This window comes from Scyliorhinus canicula, chromosome 1 (genome assembly GCF_902713615.1).
Source record: "Scyliorhinus canicula chromosome 1, sScyCan1.1, whole genome shotgun sequence".
NCBI classification, from domain to species: domain Eukaryota; kingdom Metazoa; phylum Chordata; class Chondrichthyes; order Carcharhiniformes; family Scyliorhinidae; genus Scyliorhinus; species Scyliorhinus canicula.
In genome coordinates this window covers 293436642-293461891 of record NC_052146.1, presented here as the reverse complement: position 1 = coordinate 293461891, position 25250 = coordinate 293436642, and the positions used below count along the sequence as shown (strand labels likewise).

At 49.0% G+C, this 25250-nt stretch overlaps 1 protein-coding gene across 3 annotated transcripts in view; it reads right to left on the bottom strand.

The window, feature by feature from the left end:
• smyd3 (SET and MYND domain containing 3) overlaps positions 1 to 25250 on the bottom strand; it is an 894585-nt gene that overhangs the window by 862513 nt on the left and 6822 nt on the right. For 2 of the 3 annotated variants that reach the window (XM_038815488.1, XM_038815496.1), the window contains exon 1: positions 20929 to 21158. The exons of the other annotated variant lie outside the window; for it this stretch is intronic. In XM_038815488.1, coding sequence (XP_038671416.1) covers positions 20929 to 21143 — 215 coding nt within the window. In that variant the 5' untranslated portion in view covers positions 21144 to 21158. Of the gene's footprint in view, positions 1 to 20928; positions 21159 to 25250 lie in introns of those variants that run through there. 3 annotated transcript variants of the gene reach the window in all.

Here is a 25250-nt window from a genome sequence, read left to right as displayed (position 1 = left end):
GCATTTGAAGGTCTCCATTTGATAAATTAATGCAATCAGCTTTCAAACAAAAGAAATTATCCACGATTAAATAAAACATTGCAAAGAGTTCACAGCTGTCGTTATTTGGGAGTTTTCACAGGGGCTTTTCACAGTAACTTCATTGAAGCCTATTTGTGACAATAAGCGATTATTATTATTATTGTGAGGAGAGAAAGATTGGGGTCTCAGTGTGACCAGGACACGCACATTCTCTTACCCTTTTAAATGGCAAAAACCAAAGCAGATTGCAGTGCTGAACTTCGGCCCAAGTTGTGTCCAGATGTTGTAAACGCAACAACAATGACGACCATCGAGCCAGGGATCAGATCCCAGTGCAACAAGATTTGAGAATTTCACTCAACTGGCTCCGTCAATTTGTGAGGGGCCACAGGTTGTGTGATTGGATGAAGGAGCTGGGGTCTTTCCCGAGGGAACCAGGAGGAGAACTAGTGGGGTCCGGAGGCATTAGAGGCATACAAAGGCATTAGAGAGTGAACAGAAGGAAACTATGGTCAGGGTCAAAACAAAAGGGCACAGATTTAAGACAACTAGCTAAAGAACCCAAGATAACAAGAGGGGAAACCTTATTTTATTCAAAGCAGGATTAGGATTTGAAATGTGCCAACTGAAAGGGCGGTGGGCATGGGATGCAGATTCAGTAATAATCTTTATTATTATTGTCACAAGGAGGCTTACATTAACACTGCAATGAAGTTACTGTGAAAAGTATAGTAGTCTTCAAAAGAGGGAATTGGATAATTAGTTGTAGAAGGAAATATTGCCAGGATACGGGGAAGGGTTAGGGGAGTGGGACTGACTAATTGGCTCTTCGAAAGATTCAGCACAAATTCAATGGGCTGAATGGTCATCTTTCTGTGCTCTCCTATCTTAAAATTTGTGGCATTATTGCAAGAGTCATTTCCAAACATAGGTAAGATTGCAAGTTACCTTGTAATGACCAAGTTACTAAGTTAGCATTACAAGTAACATTACCATAGAAAGCATCCTATCGGGCTGCATCAGAGCCCGGTATGGCAACTGCTTGGCCCAGGACCGCAAGAAAATTCAGAGTCATGAACACAGCCCAGTCCATCACACAAACCTGCTTCCCATCCATTGACTCCATCTACACCTCCCGCTGCCGGGGGAAAGCAGGCAGCATAATCAAAGAACCCTCCCACCCGGCTTACTGACTCTTCCAACTTCTTCCATCAGGCAGGAGATACAAAAGTCTGAGAACACGCACGAACAGACTCAAAAACAGCTTCTTCCCCGCTGTTACCAGACGCCTTATCGACCCTCTTATGGACTGACCTCATTAACACTACACCCCTGTATGCTTCACCCGATGTCGGTGTTTATGTAGTTACATTGTGTACTATTATGTATTTGCTTTTTATTTTATTTTCATGTACTTAATGATCTGTTGAGCTGCTCGCAGAAAAATACTTTTCACTGTTCCTCGGTACACGTGACAATAAACCAATCCAATCCAAAGTATAACTGGCTGTCCTGCACTGTGACAGGGGTGTCAACTTAGACTGATGTGATTGAGACAGGTTCAATGGCCTATCCTCTTCCAAGCATCACACCCTCGGGAGAGCATTAGTGACCATGGACCTCCATTTGATTGGCCCATGACGACATTTGGCAAATGACTGCAGAATGACCGACCATGAAACTCGCGAGCTTTTTACCACCTGCCATCAAGTGTATTGGTAGGATTTACCCAATCTGGACAAGTTGCGAATGCACCTTCCGTGGCCATCAAGCCCTGAAGTGGGACTTCAATCTGGAGCTTCTGGCCCAGAGTTAGGGACACTACCCACTGCAACACAAGACCTCCCTAAATGGCTGATGAGAGAGCCAATCAAACAAGCTTCAATGGTTGGTTCAGGGCCCACGTCACACAACAAACCACAACATCGCTGTTGTAGGTTTCAAAGACGGTGCTGTATGTTTCAGAGGTAGCCATGTGGGAAAAGCAACAGTCAGATTGCTATGTATCCACCCACCAGCAATGCCGTTGCAGGATAGGCTTTCAGTCCACGATGGTACAAAACAAACAAGAGCTTTATTGGAAAGGTGTCTTCTCTACAGGCTGCTAGGCTACACTGACTATTAGCTCGCCTATAATGCCATTAATAAACTGTGATAATGTCATCAATACATCACGTGATTAGGCCCTTAAAAAGTGACCTTGTTCCAACCAGAAACAAACATAAATATACAACAGTCGTCCATCCACCAGTTTGCACCGATCCATTACTGGGGCAACATTTTGGTTTGGTAATCAGCCCCTGCATTAAACTATGCTGTGTCTTTTCCAGGCACCTCACGGCTTTACATGAACCACTTGTTGAGAAAATACTCGGCCTGATGTTTAGGAATTTCAGCTTTTCTTCCATTTTATTTTATCTTTTCAACAAGTTCGACCTCTGTAGCCTTTGCTGCAGAGCATACTTACATATCTAGCAGGTACAAAAAGTCAAAGAGCTGCAATAATTTCCACCTTGATCACAAAAAAACCTCAAATTAAGCAGCTACGTGCACAGTCCCCACGACGTGTATAGAATGATGCAATGGTTAAGGCACAGGAGCAGGACAATCGGCAAGGTGTGTCCGTATCTGCTCTCTATAAAAGCAACTCGCCTAGTCCCACTCCCTCGCTTTTACTCCATAGCCCTGCAAAATTCTTCCTCTTCAGATAATTTCCAATTCCCTTTAGAAAAACAAATCCGCTCAGGCAGCGCATTCCAGATCCTAACCGCTCGCCGTCTGCCTCAATTTTCCTGTGATTGACATCAGAAAAGAAAGAATGGGCCCTCCGGTGGCATTATGTACGGGAAGATGTGCACGAGGTGGCTCCCACTAGAGTACTCCACTTTTTGCCCTTTTTCACTCAGTTTCAGGGGTATGTTCTTTTGAAAACCCACAGAATTAATGGGATAAGGATCCTGTATAGGTGAGATGTTCATAAAGGTCAGGGGGAAGGCAGACAGCAGAAGTTTGATGACGGAGGCCTCTCCGAGCTCGGCGGCTGAGGAAATGGCGGGAGGCAGCCTCTGGGGCTCCGGCCACTCCACTAACGGCAGAGATGCTTTCAAGTACCTTGGCGAAGGAATTCGATAAGCACTGGCGGGTTGTGTCTGAGGACCTCTGCAAATAGATGGATGAGGCATTGGCCCCATCCGAGTGGCTCTGTAGAAGACCAACAAAACCATGAAAATCCATGGAGCCACGATAAAAGACATGGAAGTGGCACAACAATCAGATTGTCTTCACTGGAGGCGGAGATGTCTCTGGCAGCCGAAGCGAATAAATCTCTGGAGGCCAAGATGAAGGATTTGGGGAATCAATCCAGGAGGCAAAACTGCGGAATTGTGAGGCTGCCCATGGAAGTCCATTGAAGGCTTAATGCCCATGGAGTACTTTGCAGAGATGTTCAGGTAGATGGTGGGGTTGATTCACGTTCCCTCCAGAGTTGGACCTAGCCCACCGTATACTCCAGCAGAGATCTCGTCCGGAGGATCCACCACCATGTGCGGTAACAGTGAAGTTAGGGTTAGGGTCCCGACAGGGAATGTATTTAGGTACTTGCAGATGTGAGATTTTTTTTTTGCACAAGGAATTCCCTTCATTTCCTCTGGTATGTCGCCCTCCCTTATGGATAGGGTACTGCCCTTGGGTAAACAAAGGGAGGGTATGATCTCGGAGGTTTATGGACGGTTGTTAGCATTGGAGGAGGTAAAGAGGAAGTGGGAGGAAAAGAGGGGTTTGATCCTGGAGGAGGGGGATGTGGACTAAGGCTCTGCATAGGATCAACTTCACGTTCTCGTATGTGAGGTTACGTCTGATCCTGTTTAAGGTGGTGCAAAGGGAGCACCTGACTCGGGTGCATAAGAGTGGGTTCTTCCGGGGGTGAAGAATAGATATTCTTTGGACTGAGAGAGGAAATTGGAGCACCCGGAGGAAACCCACGCAGATACGGGGAGAAAGTCCAAACTCCACACAGACAGTCACACGAGGCCGGAATTGAAAGTCCCTGGCGCTAAGGGCCGGCAATGCTAATTACTGGTCCGCATCAGCTTATTTTGGGTGGGGACTTCAAATTGTGTTCTGAACCCTGGTCTGGATCGGTCCAAGCCCAAATATCTGACTCCATCAGAGGTGGCCAGAGCATTGTTGTTTTTCAAGGGATAGATGGTGATCAAATATTTTTCATTTTTCCCACAAGCATCAGGAATATTCGAGGATCGATTTTCTTTTTGTGATGGCGGCCGGTTACCCACCGATTGTGGTTTCAGACCGTGCCCCGTACTTTGTTTCTTTGGCATTATTTTTTGCCACTAAAGTCAGGTCCTTCCCAGCGTCCGCTATGGAGGTTGGACACAATATTATTTGCAGACAAGGAATTTTTGTGAACGCATGTCCACCTCCATTGTGGAATATATAAAATTGAGTCAATGAAGAGGGCAAGTAAGAGTGAACCACATGGCTGTGGTCTGGAGACACACGTCGGTCAAACCTGATAAGGACAACAGATTCCCTTCCCAGAGGGCATTAGTGAACCAGATGGGTGTGTACAATATGAACAGGCATGAAGGATCCAATGGCCTACTTCTACTCCGCCATGCAATAATATTACAACTGAATGGTTTGCGTTTCAACTTCCACATGCCCTCCCACCCCAAATACCTTAGATTCCCTTGCCTAACCGAACAAGTATCCATCTACCTCCACCTTAAAAGATATTCAGTGACCCTGCCTCTACCAGCTTCTGAGACAGAGTATTCCACGGTCCTTTTCTCCTAATTTCTATCCTAAATGAGCAACCCCTAATTTTAAAGTAGAGCCCCTTCGTTATGGACTCGCCCACTAGAGGAGTCATCCTTTCCCCGTCCACCTTGTCACGATTGTTCAGGATCGTATCTACTTCAACTAAGTCAGGGCAGCTCGGCAGCGCAGTGGTTAGCACTGTTGCCTCACGGCGCCAAGGTCCCAGCTTCGATCCTGGCTCTGGGTCACTGTCTGTGTGGAGTTTGCACATTCTCCATGTGTTTGCGTGGGTTTCACCCCCACAACCCAAAGATGCGCAGGGTAGGTGGATTAGCCACACTAAATTGCCGTTAATTGGAAAAATGAATTGGGTACTCTAAATTTATTTTTACATTTGTTTGAAAAAGTATACAGACTTCAACCAAGTCACCAAACTCTTCTAAACTCCAGTGGAAACAAGCCTGATCCTCACAAGACAACCGACTCATTCCATATCCAATCTGATAACCCTCCTCTGAATCGCTGCCAATGCATTTACATCCTTCCTTAAATTAGGACACCAAAACTGCACACCGTATTCACCAATGCTCGGCATAACTGAAGGACAACATCCTAACTTTTATTTTTATTTTTTTAATGTTTATATTGGCTTTTCTTCATTTTACATCCATGTGTATGGAACACACTATGAAGAGCGTGGTCATGTGGTAACAGATTTAGTAAATAACAATAGTCCAAGCATATTTACAAATAAATAAATAACCTTTATTAGTGTCACAAGTCGGCTTACATTAACACTGCAATGAAGTTACTGTGAAAATCCCCGAGTCGCCACAGTCCGGCGCCTGTTCAGGTACACAGAGGGAGAATTCAGAATGTCCAATTCACCTAACAAGCACGTCTTTCGGGACTTGTGGGGGGAAAGCGGAGCACTCGGAGAAAACCCACGCAGACACGGGGAGAACGTGTCAACTCCGCAGAGAGAGCGACCCACACCGAGAATCGAACCTGGGTCCCTGGCGCCGTGCCGCCCATACAAGTTCCTATGTGGGGATGTGGGATAGGTGCCCTCGCCCCCCCCCCCCCCCCCCACCCCGCAGGATGTGGTTGGTGTATATATACACTTTTGCTGTGCCCTAGAATCCTTTGACCCTGCTTTTCCTGATTCCTGGCTGCGAATCCGAACTTCCACTGTCTGCCTGTTGGTTTCCGCCCCACCCCCTTCCCCCCTCCCTTCTGTTTCCTTTGTGCTTTGTGGTCAATCTGTGCATCCCCCCCCCCCTGAGCTGTTGGCTACAAACAGGTCCTGAAACAAGTTGGTGAATGGCTTCCACGTCTTGTGGAAGCCCTGCTCCGATCCCCCCAACGTGGTTAATTTGATTTCGCCAGCCGAGCAGGAATCTTCAGCGGGCGATTAGGGAGGCAAAGGCTAGGGCATCACCCCTTTTGGGCTCGGTTTCACCCTCGCAACCCTGGACATTGCCTCAAAGAAGGCTGTCCAGAACTCGACCAGCCTGGGGCATGCCCGGAACACAGACACACACATGGAGTCGACCAGTTGTTGCCTGGCCACCCTCTCCTGCCAGTCTCTACACGCTTTATAAACGGTAAACGCGCTCCTAACCACAGCCTTCAGCATCTCCCAGAACGGGGAGGGAGAGACCTCATCATTCTGGTGTGGAACCTCCATTGGGGGGGGGGGGTAAATGCGGAACGTTGGGAACGGCCCATCTCCAACCTCGAGTCCACTACGATCGCGGAGTATTCCACTCTCACCACAAAGATGTCAATGCGTGTTTATACCTTGTGTACCTGGGACAAGGAGAACTCCTTCTCCCCTGGGAGGTGTGAACCTCGGCGGGTCCACTGCCCCCATCTGCTCCATTCACAAACCTAGTTCTTTCGCCATATTGGAGGTCTTCCCCGGTTTGGGGCTCGATCTGTCCGTCTGTGGGTCCCGTACACAGTTAAAGTCTCCTTCCCCCCCCCCCCCTCACCCCATGATTAGTCAGGGAATGTCTAGGTCAGGTATTTCCCCCATGGACTTCTTTATGAACTCCATGTCATTCCAGTTGGGAGCGTTCACATTAACGACTACTGGTGCCCCTTCCAGTACAACGCTGACCATGACATACCATCCCCCTTAGATCCGTGTCCTCATTGTGGTAAATGCTGTCCTCCTATTAAGCAGTATGGCTACTCCCCAGCTCTCGTCCCGTAGGAAGAATAGTAAATCTGTCCCACCCAGCCATTCCTTACCCGCAATCAGACCTTCTCCCTCGGGTGCGTCTTTTGGAGGAACTCTATGTCTGCTTTCATACTTTTCAGGTGGGCGAAGACTCTGAATCTTTCACTGGGTTAAGTCCCCTAACGTTCCAGGTGACTAATTGGGGGGGGGGGGGGGTCTGTCTGCCTCCTCCTGCGGGATCAACCATACCTGGTGGATGCGCCCCTGCACTCCAGGGCTTCCCTTTGTTAGTGGGCCATCCGATATGATCATGGTCACCATGATACTGGGCCCCTGCGCTCTGGGGTTTACCTTTGTCCCGTACCAGCCTCCCCGAACAGGCGCCGGAATGTGGCGACTAGGGGCTTTTCACAGTAACTCCATTTGAAGCCTACTCGTGACAATAAGCGATTTTCATTTCATTTATTGTCCAGGCGCCACTCAACCTGGCCGCCAACTATGTGTACACCATGTGGGTGAACCTTGCACTCTGAGGTTTCCCTTTGTTTGGGGACCCTCTAAAGTGGATGTTTGCAGGATGCGTGGCACCCGCCCCTCGCCCCCCGCCCCCCCCCCCCCCCCCCCCCCCCCCCCCCCCCCGGTCACTCGGAGCGCTAGCTTTCCCACTGGTGTGGTGGCCCCCTTCTTGGGGTCACTATAAGCCTCCCCTTTGCTCACTGCTTTTCTTCGTCTTTTAGCATTTCAGTCTATCCGGGTGACCTTTTCATCGTTGCTCATGTTGCTGTCTTCTTGCACGAATTTCATGTTCCCTGCCCTGAAAACAACCCACAATTTGGCTGGGTATAGCATCTCAAACGTCACCTCACATGGGCTACCTTTACTCTGTTAAACTCAGCCCGGTGCTTGGCCAGGTCCGCCCCAATGTCCTGGTATATCCGGGTCCCTCCCAGTTGCAGGTCTTTGCCTGCCTGGCCCAGCGCAGGATTCTTTCCTGGTCCTGGTGCATTTTGGCAATTATGGCCCTCGGCTGCTCCCCGGCCCCGAGTTTCGGCCGGAGCGACCGATGGGCTCTGTCTCTTTCTGTCAGGTTGAGGAAGCTGTCCCTTCCCACCAGGTTTCCCAGCATCTGGGCCACGCAGTCGGTGGAGTTCCTGTCTTCAGTTCCCTCCGGCAGGCCCACTATCCTCAGAATTTGGCACCGCGACAGGTTCTCCAGGTCTTCTATCCGCCCCTTTAGGCTCCCCTGTGTTGTCTCCAACCTCGCTATCTCCATCTCCAGGGCGACGATCCAGTGTCTCTGGTCTTTTGAGGCCTTTTCCAGCTCTGTTGACGACTCTCTGAAGTTTCTTGCGGTCTTGGGCCAAGCAGTTGCCATCCCCAGCTGTGATGCAGCCAGATAGGATGCTTTCTATGGTGCATCTGTAAAAATTGCTAAGAGTCAATGTGGACATGCCAAATTTCCTTAGTTCCCCGAGAAAGTATAGGTGCTGTTGTGCTTTCTTGATCATAGCCCCTATGTGAATGGACCAGGACAGATTGTTGGTAATGTGTACACCTAGGAATGTGAAGCTGTCAACCATCTCCACCTCGGCACCATTGATGAAGACAGGAGTGTGCATGATACTTCGCTTCCTGAAGTCGATGGCCAGCTCCTTAGTTTTGCTGACATTGAGGGAGAGATTGTTGTCGTTAATTCACGCCACTAGGTTCTCTTATCTCCCTCCTGTAGTCTGATTCATCATTGTTATAGATCCGACCCACTAAGGTTTGTCATCAGCAAACTTGTAGATGGAGTTGGAGCCAACTTTTGCCACACAGTGTCTGTATAAGGAGTATAGTAGGGGGCCAAGTACGCAGCCTTACGGGGCCCCGGTATTGAGGACTATCATGGAGGAGATGTTGTTGTTTATCCTTACTGATTGTGGTCTATAGGTCAGGGTTAAGGATCCAGTTGCAGAGGGAGGAGCCAAGTCCTATGTTTTGGAGTTTTGATATGAGCTTGGCTGGGATTATGGTGTTGAAGGCGGAGCTGTAGTCAGTGAATAGGAGTATGACGGAGGAGTCCTTGTTGTTGAGATGCTCCAGGGAGGAGTGTAGGGCCAGGGAAATGGCGTCTGCTGTGGATCAGTTGTGGCGGTATGCAAATTGCAGGGGAACAAAGCATTCTGGGAGTATGGAGTTGATGTGTCTCATGGCCAACCTCTCGAAGTATTTCATAATGATAGATGTCAAGACCATCGGACAGTAGTCATTGAGGCACATTGCCTGGTTTTTCTTTGGCACCTGTATGATGGTGGTCTTCTTGAAGCAGTTGGGAACCTCAGAATGGAGTAGGGAGAAATTGAAGATGGCCTCGAACACACCCGCCAGTTGGTCCATGCAGGAACTGAGTGCACGACCAGGGACGACTCCATCAGGACCCATTGCTTTCTGGGGTTCACTTTCAAGAAGGCCGATCTAACATCTGAAGCTGTGACGGTAGATATGGGTATGTCCCAGGCTGTTGGGGAAGTTGACAGCGATTTATTGGCATCCTGTTCAAACCGATGAACATAGAATGTATTAGGTTCATTGAGGAGGTGCGCTGCTGCCGCAGATTCTACTCGGCTTTACTTTGCAGCCCATTGTGTTGTTTAAGCCTTGCCACAACCGACGAGAGTCCGTGTCGTTAGTCTGGAATTGTCTCTTGGCGTCCCAGATGGCTTTGTGAAGGTCGTACCTGGATTTTTGTATATGTGAGGGTCGCCTGCCTTGAACGTTTCAGACCTGGACTTCAGTAGGGAGTGGATCTGCCACTTAAACCATGCTTTCCGGTTGGGGAAATCATGTACTACATTCTTTGGCACGCGATCGTCAACTCACTTGCAGATAAGTGAAGATAAAGTCTGTGACGGTGGTAACATATCTAGGTTGGCCGCTGAATTGTTGAATATGGGCGAGTCCAGTGACTCCAAACAATTGTGTTGAAGCTCTTCCGTTCCCTTGGACCAACATTGCACGACCTTCGTAACCGAATTCTCGCGCTTAAGTTTCTGCTTGTATACCGGGAGAAGGAGCACCATGTGGTACGATTTTCCAAAGTGTGCCCGTTCTATCGTCCATGGGAGTTCACTTCTGCCATTATCACAGCGGTCTACATCCCACTCCAGGCAGAGGTGAAGAAGGTGCTTGATGAATTGTACACTGCTATAAATAACAGTGAAACGGAAAACCCAGAGGCTTTGTTATCATGGCCGAGGACTTCAACCAGGCCAACCTCAAGAGTGTACTGCCAAAATTCCACCAACACATCTTCTGTCCCACCAGGGGCCCCAAAATCCTTGACCACTGCTACACAAACATTAAGGGTGCCTACATTTATGCATACTCTGCCATCCAGCCAATCTTCTATCCAGGCTAATATGTTACCCCCTATACCATGAGCTTTTATTTTCCACAATAACCTTTGATGCAATCTCTTCTCAAATGCTTTGTAGAAATCCAACTACAGTACATCTACAGGCTCTCCTTTATCCACAGCACATGTTACTCCTTCAAAGAACTCCAATAAATTGGTCAAAACATGATTTCCCTTTCACAAAACCTTACTGACTCTTCCTGATTACCGTGAGCTTTTCTAAGTGCCCATCTATAACCTCCTGAATGATTGATGCTGGCACCTTCCCCATGACAGACGTCATGCTAATTGGCCTATAATTTCCAGTTTTCTGCTCCCTCCCTTCCTGAATAGAGGGATCACATTTGCTACTTTCCAGTCTGATGCAACCTTTCCAGAATCTCACAAATTTTGGAAAATGAACACTAACACATTGACTGTCTCATTAGCTTCGCTTTTAAGACCCTAGGATGAAGTCTATCTGTACCTGGAGACCTGTCAGCCCACAGCTCCATTAGTTTGCTCAGTACTGCTTCCCTAGTGATAGTAATTTCACCAAGTTCCTCTCTCCCTTCCACCTCCCGATTTACAGCTATTGTCGGAATGGTTTTTCTATCCTGTAATAGCAAAAACAGAATATTTGTTCATTTCATCTGCCATCTCCTTATTATCTACTGTTAACTCCCCAGTCTCACTCTCCAGAGTACCACTCACTTAACTTACTCATTTCCTTTTTGAATACCTGCAAAAACTCCTATCAGTTTTTATATTTCTCGCTAGCTTCCTCTCATATTGTAATTTATTTTTCCTGATTAACGTTTTAGCCATTCTCTGCCCTTCTCTATATTGTGACTAAACATCTGACCTGCCACTCATGTTTGCGCAGTTATATGCGTTTCCCTTAAGTTTGATACTATTCTTAATTATTTTTTAAAATATTTTATTGAGGCATTTAGATATTCATACAACAAACATAATCACCAAACAAAACAAGCTGACAAGACTGCAAATAACTCAACAAAATACCCCATCATGTCCCCCACTTGCCAACTCCCCTGCCTCTCCATTTTAATGCTGCGCGCCCCCTCCCCCTGCTGACATCTGAACCTTTCCTGGAGAAGTTGATAAACGACTGCCACCTCCGGGCAGACCCCTTCATAGAACCCCTCAAGGTAAACTTTATTTTTTCTAACCCGAGAAACTGCGCCAGTTCACCTCCCCCCCCCCCCCCCCCCCCCTCTATTCCAACAATATCCATCTCTGGGTAACCAAGACATCGGCCTCGCTCATCCCCTGGACTCCCAGGTCTCCCGACACACCGAAGATCGCTACTTCTGGACTCGGGGCCATCTTCATCTTCAGGACCTCCGACATAATGTCGGCAAACCCCTTCCAGAATCCCCCAAGCTTTGGACATGCCCAAAATATGTGGACAAGATGTGTGCCCCCCCACCGCCCACACCTATCCTCCGCCCCTTCAAAAAACCTGCTCATCCTGGCCATATTCATATGCGCCCTGTTGACCACCTTAAAATGGATACGGCTACGCCTAGCACACAACGAGTCTTTGTCCACACAATCAAACCCTGAAATCATCACATTCACCCTCCTAAAGAAAGCCTTAGGAATCAAAATCGGGAGATTCTGTAACACGAACAAGAAGCTTGGGAGGACCATCATTTTGACCGATTGCAGCCGCCCCGTCATTGACAGCTGGAGCACATTCACCTCCTGAAGTCCCCCTTCATCTGTTCCATCCATCAAGCCAGATTCAGCTTGTGCAGCTGCTCCCACCCTCACCCCACTTTAATGCCCAAGTACCGAAAGTTCCCCCCCACCACCCTAAATGGCAACTCCCCCAGCCTCTTCTGCTGCCCCCTTACTTGGATCAGAAAAACCTCGCTCTTCCCCATATTCAATTTATACCAGTCGAATTCCTCCAAAATCCTCAATCCTTCCAATACTTTCCAATGGGTCTGAAATATACAGCAGCAAGTCATCCGCTTACAGTGAAACTCTATACTCCACCCCCGCACCATACTATCCCCAGCCATTCCCTTGATGCTCTCAGCGCCATTGCCAGTGATCTATAGCCAAGGCAAAGAACTAACTTTCCTTAACTTCTTTAGTTCATCATTCATGGTGGTCCACCCTTTAGAATTTCTCTCTTTAGAAGGAATATGCGAGAAAAAACTAAAATGTCTGCCACTGCTTTTCTATTGATCTATCCTGTCACCTCAGCTCGATCCGCTTTCATGCCCACATAGGTGCCTTTATTTAAGTTTTAAATACTAGTCTTAGGCCCACTCTTCTCCCTTTCAAATTGGATGTAATATTCAGTTATGTTGAGGTTGCAGCTAGCTAGAGGTGCCATTACTGAGATCATTAATTAATCCTGTCATATTATCATTAGCAAGTCTTGAAGAAACTATCTCGAAAGCATTCTCGGAATTCTCATCAGGCTACTACTGCCAATTTGATTTTTCCAGTTTGTATGATCATTGCCCTTATCACAAGCATACAATATTTTTTCTTCTATAAATTTGCTTTACATTGTGGTAACTGTTGGGGGATCTGTAGACCTGTCCCACTCATGACTTATTTCCCTGACTATTCTTCATCTACACCCAAACCGATTTTACTTGAACCTGATTTGAGCCTATTATCCTGGGCCTCTGAAATGAAATGAAATGAAATGAAAATCGCTTATTGTCACAAGTAGGCTTCAATGAAGTTACTGTGAAAAGCCCTTAGTCGCCACATTCCGGCGCCTATTCGCGGAGGCTGGTACGGGAATTGAACCGTGCTGCTGGCCTGCCTTGGTCTGCTTTAAAAGCCAGTGATTTAGCCCTATGCTAAACCAGCCCCTCTGGATTATCAGGTCAGTGACATTACCATTATGCCACCATTTCGCTGATAATTCCAACTTGTTCCCAGTGGTTCTAGAATTCAGATAAACACAAACACTGTTGAATAATGGTTATGTTACTGGATGAGTAGGCATCCAGAAGTAGGAGTTCAAGTCCCAGCATGGAATTAAAATCTTTAATAGTGATCATGAAACCATCAGACTGTGTAAAACCAAATCTGGTTCACTCATGTCCTTTGGGGAAGGAACTCTGCCATCCTTGCCTGATGTGGCCGACATGTGACTTCAGAGCCAGAGCACTGTGGTTGACTCTTTTTTTAAAAACATGTTTTTATTCCAAATTTTTCAATAATTTTTACATAACACTTCAAAAGAGAAAATAATGCAAAGCAATACATCAACAAAAACAACTTAACCCTCTAACCAACTAAAAATATAACAAACAAAACAAAGCAAAGTGGGGCATCTGCCCCTTACAAATAACATGAAATCAACCGACCCCCCCCCTCCCTCTGGGTTGCTGCTGCTGCTGCTGCTGCTGCTGACCTCCACCTAACTTTCCGCGAGAAAGTCAAGGAACGGTTGCCACCGCCTGGAGAACCCCTGCAAGGACCCTCGCAAGACAAACTTTATCTTCTCCAACCTGACAAACCCCGCCATGTCACTGACCCAAGCCTCCACGCTTGGGGGATTCACGTCCCTCCACATTAACAAGAGCCGTCTCCAGGCTACCAAGGAGGCAAAGGCCAGAACTCCGGCCTCTTTCGACTCCTGCACTCCCGGATCGTCCGATACCCTAAATATCGCCGTCCCCCAGCTCGGTTTTACCCGAGTATCCAAGACCTTGGACATAAACTTTGCAAAGCCTTTCCAAAATTCCTTAAGTGCCGGGCATGTCCAGAACATATGGGAGTGGTTTGCTGGGCTCCCTGAGCACCTCACACACCTGTCCTCTACCCCAAAATACTTACTCATTCTCGCCCCTGTCATATGCGCCCGGTGGACCACCTTAAACTGAATCAGGCTAAGCCTGGCGCAAGAAGAGGAGGAATTGACCCTGCCCAGGGCATCAGCCCACAGGCCCTCACTCAGCTCCTCCTCCCACTTGCCCTTCAGCTCTTCCACCTCCTGCAGCTCCTGATATATTTCCGATATCTTGCAGGCCCCTACCCACACGCCCGAGATCACCCTGTCCTGTATCATCTGGGCAGGCAGCAGTGGGAATTCCCCCACCTGCTTTTTCACGAACACCCGAACCTGCATGTACCTAAAGGTATTCCCCAGGGGGAACCCAAATTTCTCCTCCAGCGCCGTCAGACTGGCAAAGGTCCCATCAATAAACAAGTCCCCCATCCTTTTGATACCCGCCCTGTGCCAACTTAGGAACCCACCATCTATCCTACCTGGAACGAACCTGTGGTTGTTCCATATCCGGGTCCAGACTGAGGCCCTTACCTCCCCCCTATGCCGTCTCCACAGCCCCCAAATCCTCAGCATCGCCGCCACCACCGGGCTCGTGGTATACCACGTCGCTGGAAGCGGCAACAATGCCGTCACCAGTGCCCCCAAGCTAGTATCTATACAGGACGCCGCTTCCACCCCACCCCCTCTCCCTCCATTACCCATTTCCGAATCATAGACACATTCGCTGCCCAGTAATAGCTGCACAAGTTCGGCAGCACCAACCCCCCCCCCCCCCAACTGCGCTCCAAAAACAGTCTCTTAACCCGCGGGGTCTTATTTGCCCATACAAATTCCGTAATACTCCTGTTTACCCACTTAAAGAAGGCCTTGGGGATGAGAATGGGCAGGTACTGAAAGACGAACAGGAACCTAGGGAGAACCGTCATGTTTACGGACTGCACCCTGCCCGCCAGGGAGAGTGGCAACATGTCCCACCTCCTAAAGTCCTCCTCCATCTGATCCACCAGCCGCGCTAAATTGAGCTTGTGCAAGACCCCCCAACTCTTGGCCACCTGGATACCTAAGTACCAAAAGCTCCTCTCCACCATCTTGAGTGGTAGCTTCCCCCAACCTCTTTTCCTGGCCCCTCACATGCACCACAAAAAGCTTGCTTTTCCCCACATTTAGCTTGTACCCTGAGAAGTCTCCAAAATCCCTAAGAATCTGCATGACCTCCCCCATCCCCTCCACCAGATCCGCAATGTACAAAAGCAGGTCATCCGCATACAGTGAGACACGATGCTCCCCCCCGAACCAAACCCTTCCAGTTTCTGGACTCCCTCAACGCCATGGCCAGCGGCTCAATCGCCAGGGCAAACAGCAGGGGGGACAAAGGGCACCCCTGCCTCGTTCCACGATATAACCTAAAATACTCTGACCGCCGCCGGTTCGTTGAAGAACTCACTACCGGGGCCTGGTACAACAATTTGACCCACCCTATGAATTCCTCCCCGAACCCAAATCTGCCTAACACCTCCCACAGGTACTCCCACTCCACCCGATCAAAGGCCTTCTCCACGTCCATTGCCGCTACCACCTCTGCGTCCCCACCCCCTCCGAGGGCATCATGATCACATTCAGGAGCCTCCGCACATTCGTATTCAGCTGCCTGCCCTTCACAAACCCCGCCTGATCCTCATTGATCACTCCCGGGACACAGTCCTCAACCCTAGTGGCCAAAATCTTGGCCAACAGCTTGGCATCCACATTGAGGGGCGAAATCGGCCGATAGGAGCCGAATTGCAACGGGTCCTTATCACGCTTGAGAATAAGCGAGATCAAAGCCTGCGATATCGTCGGGGGAAGCATTCCCTTTTCCTTAGCCTCGTTAAAGGTTCTCAGCAACAGCGGGCCCAACAGCTCCGAGAACTTCCTGTAGAACTCAACGGGGAACCCATCCGGCCCCAGGGCCTTGCCCGCCTGCATACTCCCCAACCCCTTAACCAGCTCCTCCATTTCAATCGGAGCCCCCAATCCCTCTAACCGCCCTCCCTCCACCTTTGGAAACCTAAGTTGGTCCAGGAACTGTCGCATCCCCCCCCCTCCGGGGGTTCTGACTCGTACAATTTACCATAAAAGTCCTTAAAAACCTTGTTTATTTTAGCTGGACTCCGCACCGTGTTCCCCCCCAATCCCTAATTCCCCCAATCTCCCTAGCCACCTCCCTCTTCCGCAGCTGATGCGCCAGCATCCTACTTGCCTTCTCCCCATACTCATACACTGCTCCCTGTACCTCCCTCAACTGGGCTTCAGCCTTGCCCGTGGTTAGCAAGTCACGTTTGGAGGCTCCGGCGCTCCTTCAGCAACCCCTCCGCAGGGGATTCCGCATATCTCCTATCCACCCTCAGTATCTCCCCCACCAATCTCTCCCTCTCCATCCTCTTCCTCTTCTCCCTGTGGGCGCTGATTGAGATTAACTCCCCCCTGACCACTACCTTCAGCGCCTCCCAGACCACACTCACCGACACCTCCCCATTATCATTGGCCTCCACATATCTTTGGATGCACCCCCGGACCTGCCCCCAGACCTCCCCGTCCGCCAGTAACCCCACGTCCATTCGCCACAGCGGGCGCTGGCCTCTCTCCTCCCCCATCACCAGGTCCACCCAGTACGGGGCATGGTCAGAGATCGCAATGGCTGAATACTCCGCACCCTCCACTCTCAGGATTAGCACCCTGCTTACCACGGAAAAATCTATTCCCGAGTAAGCCTTGTGTACATGGGAGAAGAAGGAAAACTCCCTCGCCCTTGGCCTGGCAAATCTCCACGGATCCACTCCCCCCATCTGGTCCATGAACCCCCTCAGAACCTTAGCCGCTGCCAGCCTCTTACCCGATCTAGACCGATCCAGTGCCGAGTCCCAAACCGTATTGAAGGCCCCCCCACTTTATCAAACTACCTGCCTCCAGATCCAGGATCCGGCTCAATATCCGCTTCATGAACCCTGCATCATCCCAGTTTGGGGCATACACATTCACCAGCACCACCCAGGCCCCCTGCAGCCTACCACTCACCATCACATATCGGCCCAATATCCGGCACAATAGCCACCGCCTCAAATGCCACCCGCTTACTCGCCAGGATTGCGACCCCCCTGTTTTTCGCATCCAGCTCTGAGTGAAAAACCTGTCCCACCCATCCCTTCCTCAGCCTGGTTTGATCCGCGATCTTCAGGTGTGTTTCCTGTCGCATACCTACATCTGCCTTCAGCCCCTTTAAGTGCAAAAACACCTGGGCCCTCTTGACTGGCCCATTCAAGCCTCTCACGAACCATGCGATCAGCTGGATCGGGGGTCTACCCCCCCCCCCCCCCCCCCCCAGCCAACTAGCCAGCTCATTTTTTAGGCCAGCCATGTGCCCGCGCCTCCCGCACTCTCCAGCTCCCCAGGCGGAGGCTCCCGCCCGACTCTCCCTCTTACCATCAACTACCCCTCAATCAGCACAGTAGCAACCCAGTTCCCCTCCCCAAGCCAAGCAACTGCTTACCCCCCCCCCCCATTGCACTCCCGTAAGACAGGTGACTCATGCTGACCCCGGCCGCTCCCGCCTCTGCCTCTAATCCCCCTTTGGATTTCCCATCCAAATCTCCAGTCCTCCTCCCCACCAAAGTGGGGTAAAGAAAGTCACCCCCCCCCCCCCCCCCCCCCCCGCATATAAACCAATGCGGACATCGAACACAGTACCGCCCCCCCCCCCCCCCCCCCCCCCCGCTTCGGGTACCGCCCCCACCATTTTGCGGGAAAAAGCCACGCTCCCTGCCTGAGCCGACCCCACCCCCTGTGGTGCAGCTCCTCTAACTGCGACCTCACCCCTATCCGCGAGGGCCCCGGGTCCACACAGTCCCAAGAAAACGCGGGGGAAACCCCACCCAAACAAACATCGCCCCCTCTCCCTCACCAACATCCCCAATAACATATCGCAAACCATTAATTCAAGTCCAACTTCTCGTTTTTGATGAAAGTCCACGCCTTACCCGGCGTATCAAAAAATAGTGGTGTCGGTCCTGGTATGTGACCCACAACCTCGCCGGCTGTAACTGACCGAACTTCACCCCCTTCCCGTGGAGGACCGCCTTAGCCCGGTTGAATCCTGCCCGCTTCTTGGCCAGCTCTGCACTCCAGTCCTGATAAATACGGATCTCGGTATTCTCCCACCTGCTGCTCCGCTCCTTCTTCACCCATCGCAGGACACACTCCCTGTCAGTGAAGCAGTGGAATCTCACCACCATAGCCCTCGGCGGCTCATTCGCCCTCGGCCTCCTGGCCAGGATTCTGTGCGCTCCATCCAGCTCCAGGGGCCTTGGGAAGGCCCCCGCACCCATCAGCGTTCTCAGCATCATGGCCACATACACCCCAGCATCCGACCCCTCCATGCCTTCAAGGAGACCCAGAATCCGCAGGTTCTGTCTCCTCAACCTATTCTCCAGGTCCTCCAGCTTCTCCTGCCAGCTTTTCCTGCCATTTTTTGTGCAGCGCCTCATGCACTTCCACTCTGACCGCCAGGCCCAGAATCTCGTCCTCATTGTCAGAGGCCTTCTGCTGCACCTCCTTGATCGCCGTCCCCTGCATCTTCTGGGTCTCCACCAACCTTTCAATCGACGACGTCATAGGGGCCAACATTTCCGCCTTCAAATCAGCAAAGCAGCTTCTTAAAAGCTCCTGCTGCTCCCGAGACCACTGGGCCCACGCTGCCTGGTCCCCGCCCTCCGCCATCTTGTTTTTCGTGCCCGTTCTCCTCTCTTCTCTAAAGTCACTTTTTTGACCGCTCCGCTCCTGGTCCACTCCATACAGTGCTGGGGGACCCTCACTGCTTCCTTCCCACACCGGGAATCATCGACCAAATGCTGCTGGAGCTCCTTAAAAGGGCCCGAAAGTCCATTATCAGCGGGAGCTGCCGACCGTGCAACCTACCCAGGCATAGCTGCAACCGGAAGTCCTGTGGTTGACTCTTAACTGCCCTTGGAACTGGCCAAGAAAGTTTTACCAAACCCCTACCCTTGCACCTTCCCAGGAGGAATTGGGATTGGGCAATAAATGCCAGTGATGTCCACATCCTAAAAATGAATGGTTCCATAGTTGGGTGTTAGGGTTTTTTAAAGTCTTGATTTACTTGATTATGCTTAATCTTCGTATCAATTAAATGCCTCAAATTTCTGCTTTGATTAGGAATCTTGCTCTTTCTCCTTTCCACATCTGATTTAAAACCTTTTGCTCCATCTTCAACATTAACAGATTTTTTTTTCTTTGACAGCTTTGACAAAGGGTCATCTGGACTCGAAAGGTTAGCTCTTTTCTCTCACTATAGATGCTGTCAGACCTGCTGAGATTTTCCAGCATTTTTCCTTTGGTTAACAAAACAATTCCTTTTTCCTACCAGATCTAAATACAGCCACGTTTAATCACAATGCAATTCAAATCACACATAAAGCCATCATCAACCTGCCCACTTTCATTATGCTTCCATTCAAACAGACAGCATGGTGGCACAATGGTTAGCACTGCTGTCTCACAGCGGCAGGGACCCAGGTTCAATTCTGGTCTTGGGTGACTGTGTGGTGTTTGCACGTTCTCCCTGTGTCTGCATGGGTTTCCTTCAGGTGCTCCAATTCTCCCACAGTCCAAAGTTGTGTAAGTTAGGTGGATTGGATATGATCAATTGCCCCGTAGTGTCCAAAGATGTGCAGGTTAACTGAGGTTACAGGGATAGGACAGGGGAATCAGCCTGCATAGGCTGCTCGATTGGAGGATCAGTGCCATCTTGATGGGCCAAATGGCCTTCTTCTGCAGAGTAGGGTTTCTATGATCTAAAACTTTTTAAAAAAAATTAGTGTACCCAATTAATTGTTTCCAATTAAGGAGCAATTTAGTGTGGCCAATCCACCTACCCTGCACATCTTTTGGGTTGTGGGGGCGAAACCCACGCAAACACGGGGAGAATGTGCAAACTCCACACGGACAGTGACCCAGAGCCGGGATTGAACCTGGGACCTCGGCGTCCTGAGGCAGCAGGGCTAACCCACTGCGTCACCATGCTGCCCTGCTGTGATCTAAAACTGATCAGTCCTACCAAATCCTATAACATTTCCACCTCTTCTACTTCTATTTCCAGAGAACATATCTAACTGGGCTTTGACCAGATTTGCCTCTGCACTCCTATATTAACACCATAACGTCCCTCAAACAACAGATTACCTGCACAATGCAGGCAGCCACATTTCCTATGTCACATCAGTGACTACAGCTGAAAAGCACTCCACTGACTGTAAAGTGCTTTGGTACTTCCTACAGTCGCTATACAAGTGTAATCTTTTTAGTTCTCGGCCTGAGTGAGCTATACAAACAGTAAAGTGGTGAACTGCAAACAGGGCAATGGTTGGCAACTTCCTCAAGGACTCTGTTTCTCTCTCTAGAGGTGCTTAGTTTTTCCAACTTTTCTGTTTTCATTCCTCAGACAGGAGATTGTACCCATGCTTAGCTAAGCTTCTTCTTTATAACTATACATCTCTCATGCGCTGCGTATCAAACGTATTGAGATCACGAGTCGCTAAAATTTTGAATAGAGCAATAGAGGTGACAACTAAACTTCAAAGCGGGGTGCTTCATACTAATGCGAAGGTGTGCCCAGTGTATCCCGCCTGCACCACCAGTGCTGCAGGTAGAGTGACAGGTACATAAGCACACAGCTCATCATCAATGGGGCACATGCAGCAGCAAGACAGAGATCATTGGTACCTGGATAAGCAGTGTTCGCAGACGGAGCTTCTGGCTTTCTTGGAAGGGATGTAAGTGTAAGGCGAAGCGGAGTAGAGGAGCTGCCCCGGGACGATATCCCTGCTCGCTCTCAGTCCTTCTCCCCTGTGCCCACAGCTGCTCCTCTGGAAGAAGCGCGCCATCCTGACCCGCAACAGCTGATTTGGAATCTGGAGACAGACGTTTTCCGACGTCATGCGTCCTTCGCCCCGCCCACTGGCGTCCGCGTCAGACGCTGGCGTGAAGAGAAAGGGGTAGTCAGGTGACACCCCACCCCACGTGCTACCTCTTTCTGCTAACCACCACTCACCCAATGTGTGATTCCAGTGTCATCCAACAGAGAACAAGCAGAAGGGTTCCCCTTCCTTTTTCCCTTTGAAGAGGCACAACTCGTAAAGAGCCGAACTGCAAAAATAAAGGAGACTTGCATAGATTTTGTGTCAGCAGCAAAATACTGGCCTGGCCACTCACCTCCCAGGAAAGCATTTTTTTTAAATGCCCTTTAAACCTCAGCATACCAAGTGGCCCACCAGTGGCCAATAAAGACTGGAGCAAACATTACTTGGTCCTTCACCAGTCCCATGGAGGGCTAGACAAGGCCACGAAAGAGAGGAAAAGCAAGTGGGCGGCATGGTGTGTACCGTGTGACTGTGTGATAGATTATCAGTGTACAGACTATATATATTGAGGCCACTCATTCTCAAGAAGTCCACCTTCGGCAAAGGACTTGTGATGTTTTCACCCATGTGCATTGGCTATTTGCTTCTCCCCTCCTTTGGAAGTATGATATGCAAAACTTTTAACTTAATAACCAGAAACAAATTGTTCTGGAAAATACAGAATGTGTCATTTGAAACATAGAGGTCTGCCAATATCTGGTCTGGGAGAGTGCAGGGAAAGATCCCACAAGAGGTTGGTGGCAGCTGAAAAGAGCAGAAACTGTGGCCAGCTCTTCTGTCAAAAATGCAGTCAATTTCAGTCTGTCAGAATTGTTATTACAACCTGCAGCAGGAGAAAGGGAAAAAGAAAAAAGAGAGTTTGCATAGATTTCTTTGTGCTGTTGAAATATTGTAATGGACTGCCCCTTTAAGCCCCGTAGTCCTTTCCCTATCGGAGGTCCCGATTTTCCCGCCAAAAAGCACTAAGCGCGGGCTTCCCTCACTCCTCCCACGCGCGAGGCAGCAGCCATCAGAAGAGAGCAGCAGAGGAAGAGAGCAGCAGAACGCGAGGCAAGAACAGCTGACGGCCCGGGGGAGCTCCGCTCCCCCCAAGGAGGTGGAAGCTCAAAGAAACGGCAGCAAGAATGAGGAGGATGAGAAGGAAGGTGTTTGTTGGTGGACTCAGCTGGGAAACAAGTAAGAAAGATTTAAGGGACTGCTTTTCTGGAGGTGGAGAGATTGTAGACTGCTTAATTAAAATGGATCCTGAAAGAGTAGACAGGGTATTGAAGGGGGAGCACAAACTTGATGGGAGAGTTATTGATCCCAAGAAAGCTCAGGCTATGAAGGGCAAGGTTGAAATAAAATTGGCCCAATCTAAGGAAGTGTACCAGCAGCAGCAACCAGCAGCAATGGGGAGGACAGAGAACAGAGAAAACAGAAACAGCAACAGGAGAGAAGAGGAGGAGAACGAAAAGAGAGCGAGAGAGAGAAACAGCAACAGGAGAGAAGGGGAGAACTACAAGAGAGAGAGAGAGAGTCTGAAGGTCCCTACAACAAACCAGCAGCATCCAGAATCACTAATCGTTTTTCCTTTCTGTAAAGAAAGTGTTTACAACTTATAAAAAAAAAGTATAATAATAATAAAATAATTTAACCTGAAAAAGTGGTTATTAGCTTACTTTACTTCCTTAAGAACGCAGGACCCAGGACATCAATGCTATTAAGGGGTAAGTAGGTAAAATTCTTCGGTGAAGGTATGGGTTATACCGGGGGATAACTTGAAAGGAGAGTTTGACCTGAATAGCACCCACAGAAGCATGTATCGGAGTCAGGGAGTGAGAATCCCTGTTCACCATTTTAGAATATTGGCCCTTTTTTGGTATAGGGGGAATTCTAAGACAGAGTGGTGGATTTACAAAAACAAAATGTAGACCTGCCTGTGACAGTACCTTTGCCAGCCTTGAACATTAATTTCCATTGGCATCCTCCAGTCTGACCGTATCACCTGGAGCAGTGGCCGGAACTTCTTTGTGGATCTATCGTAGAACCCTTTCTGCCCCCTCTTTTGAAGAAGCAGTTTCCTCGATCCACAGGGTGAGTTGTAATGAAAGGCAAGGTCGTAGCTGTGCTGGTGACAGCCCATTGATAAGTGGCGCCGAACGATAGCTCAGAAAAACCAGGTAGATGTCTTCCTGGCTGTCAATGGCGTCTTTTAGCAGCTGTTTAACAATGTGCACGGCCTTTTCTGCCTTCCCGTTTGACTGGGGATTTAGAGGACTTGAGGTGATGTGCCTAAAATTGTAGTGATGGGCAAATTCAGTCCACTCAAAATTTTGAAAACAGGACCATTGTGAGACATACGAATGCTTGGTATGCCATGCTGGGCAAAAATCTCTTTAGCATGTCCGATGACATACCGAGTAGTTGGGTAATTTGAAAAGTAGTCAATAACCAAAAGGTAGTCTTTTCCATTGAAGTGAAAAAGATCCATGCCCACCTTCTGCCACAGATTTGCGATGTTTTCACCCATGTGTATTGGCTATTTGCTTTGTTTCAGCCCATGGGCTGGACAACTGGTTTGTGATGCAGAACAAGGCCAGCAGCGCAGGTTCAATTCCTGTACCAGCAGAGAATTCTGAATTCTCCCTCTGTGTACCCAAATAGGCGCTGGAATGTGGTGACTAGGGGCTTTTCACAGTAACTTAATTGCAGTGTTAATGTAAGCCGACTTGTGACAATAAAGATTATATTTTGTTTGTGGCGGAATTTCTGACACATGTCACAGTGGTCTACCATACCTGCAATCTCTTGGGTGATGCCTGGTCAATAAATTGTATTCCTGGCCCTGTGCTTGCACTTCTCAGTGCCCAAGTGCCTTTCATTAAGCTTCTTGATCATCAGTGGCCTCAAGGAATGCGGAATCACAATCCTGTGCTGTTGCAGTAGAAGGCCATTCGCCTCATTCAATTCTGACTGCATATTATAGTAACCTGAGCAGGAACCCTTCGGCCATCCCTCTCGGAGACACTTGTTTACCTTTTGTAGGAGTATGTCCTTGACTGTCTCTTACTTTATTAGGTGCGTCTTCTCATCGGAGACTAGAAAAGACACAGTGGTGAGATCATCATGGCGTTGCTTATGGCGCTGGCGTCTTCACCCAGATTGGCGTCAAAATGTTGTGGGATGAGCGTACTAATCCGCTGTTCACTTGCCTGACAAATCGTGATGGCATTTTCTAATTTCAGGTCTTTTCCCTCAATAATCTCTCACTTACTTTGTCAGTCAATACGCCGAACACTATCTGGTCACGGATTATCGGCGAGTCTAAAGTACAAAAATTGCACTACTGCGCCTTCAACCACAAGTCGGATACAAAAGAATCAAAGTTTTTCTTCGGACAGCAATGCCAACCAAAGTACTGTATTACTTCATCGAAGCTCTTGCTCTTGTCTTCGCTGTCGAAGGTATTGTATATTTCTAATGCTTGAGGAGCTGCTACCAGGAGCAGCAACACAATATGCCTCTTATCAGGTTGTGCTTGCGGACCAAGGGGTGCAACATAGTCTAAATTGCTGCTTGAAAACACGCTAATTTTCTTCAAACCTTCCATCGATAACTTCAGTCTTTTGTTGCGTTGAGTTGCAGATGGCCGTAGTTCATCAGGTCGGCGGAAGAATTTTCTCTTCGTTCTTCAGCCTATTTTGCCCTGTCTTCTCCGTCATTATCTTTAATTGTTCTGCAGGTCTGGTACCATGTTGTGTTCTGTGTAATGACCATTGTAATGATGTACACCAAGCATCGAGTTGTTTAACTAGGAAGATGATTTGTTAACAAACACGTGGGAAGATAACTAACGAACTATAATAGACGATGGCTACTAAATAAACTCAGTGAATTCTCCTGGAGCTACTCAAAGTGCAACTATCCTCTTTTATGACTCACTACCAACTGACACTCCAGTCACGTGGTGGATCTCTATCACTACCCGCAGGTCGGAGGTCATACCGATAACTATGTACACTGATAGACAACTATATACATTTATGTGTACATGCATATCAGCACAGGTGGCACAGTGGTTAGTACTGCTGCCTCACAGTGTCAAGGATCCAAATTTAATTCTGGCCTTCGGTGACTGTCAGT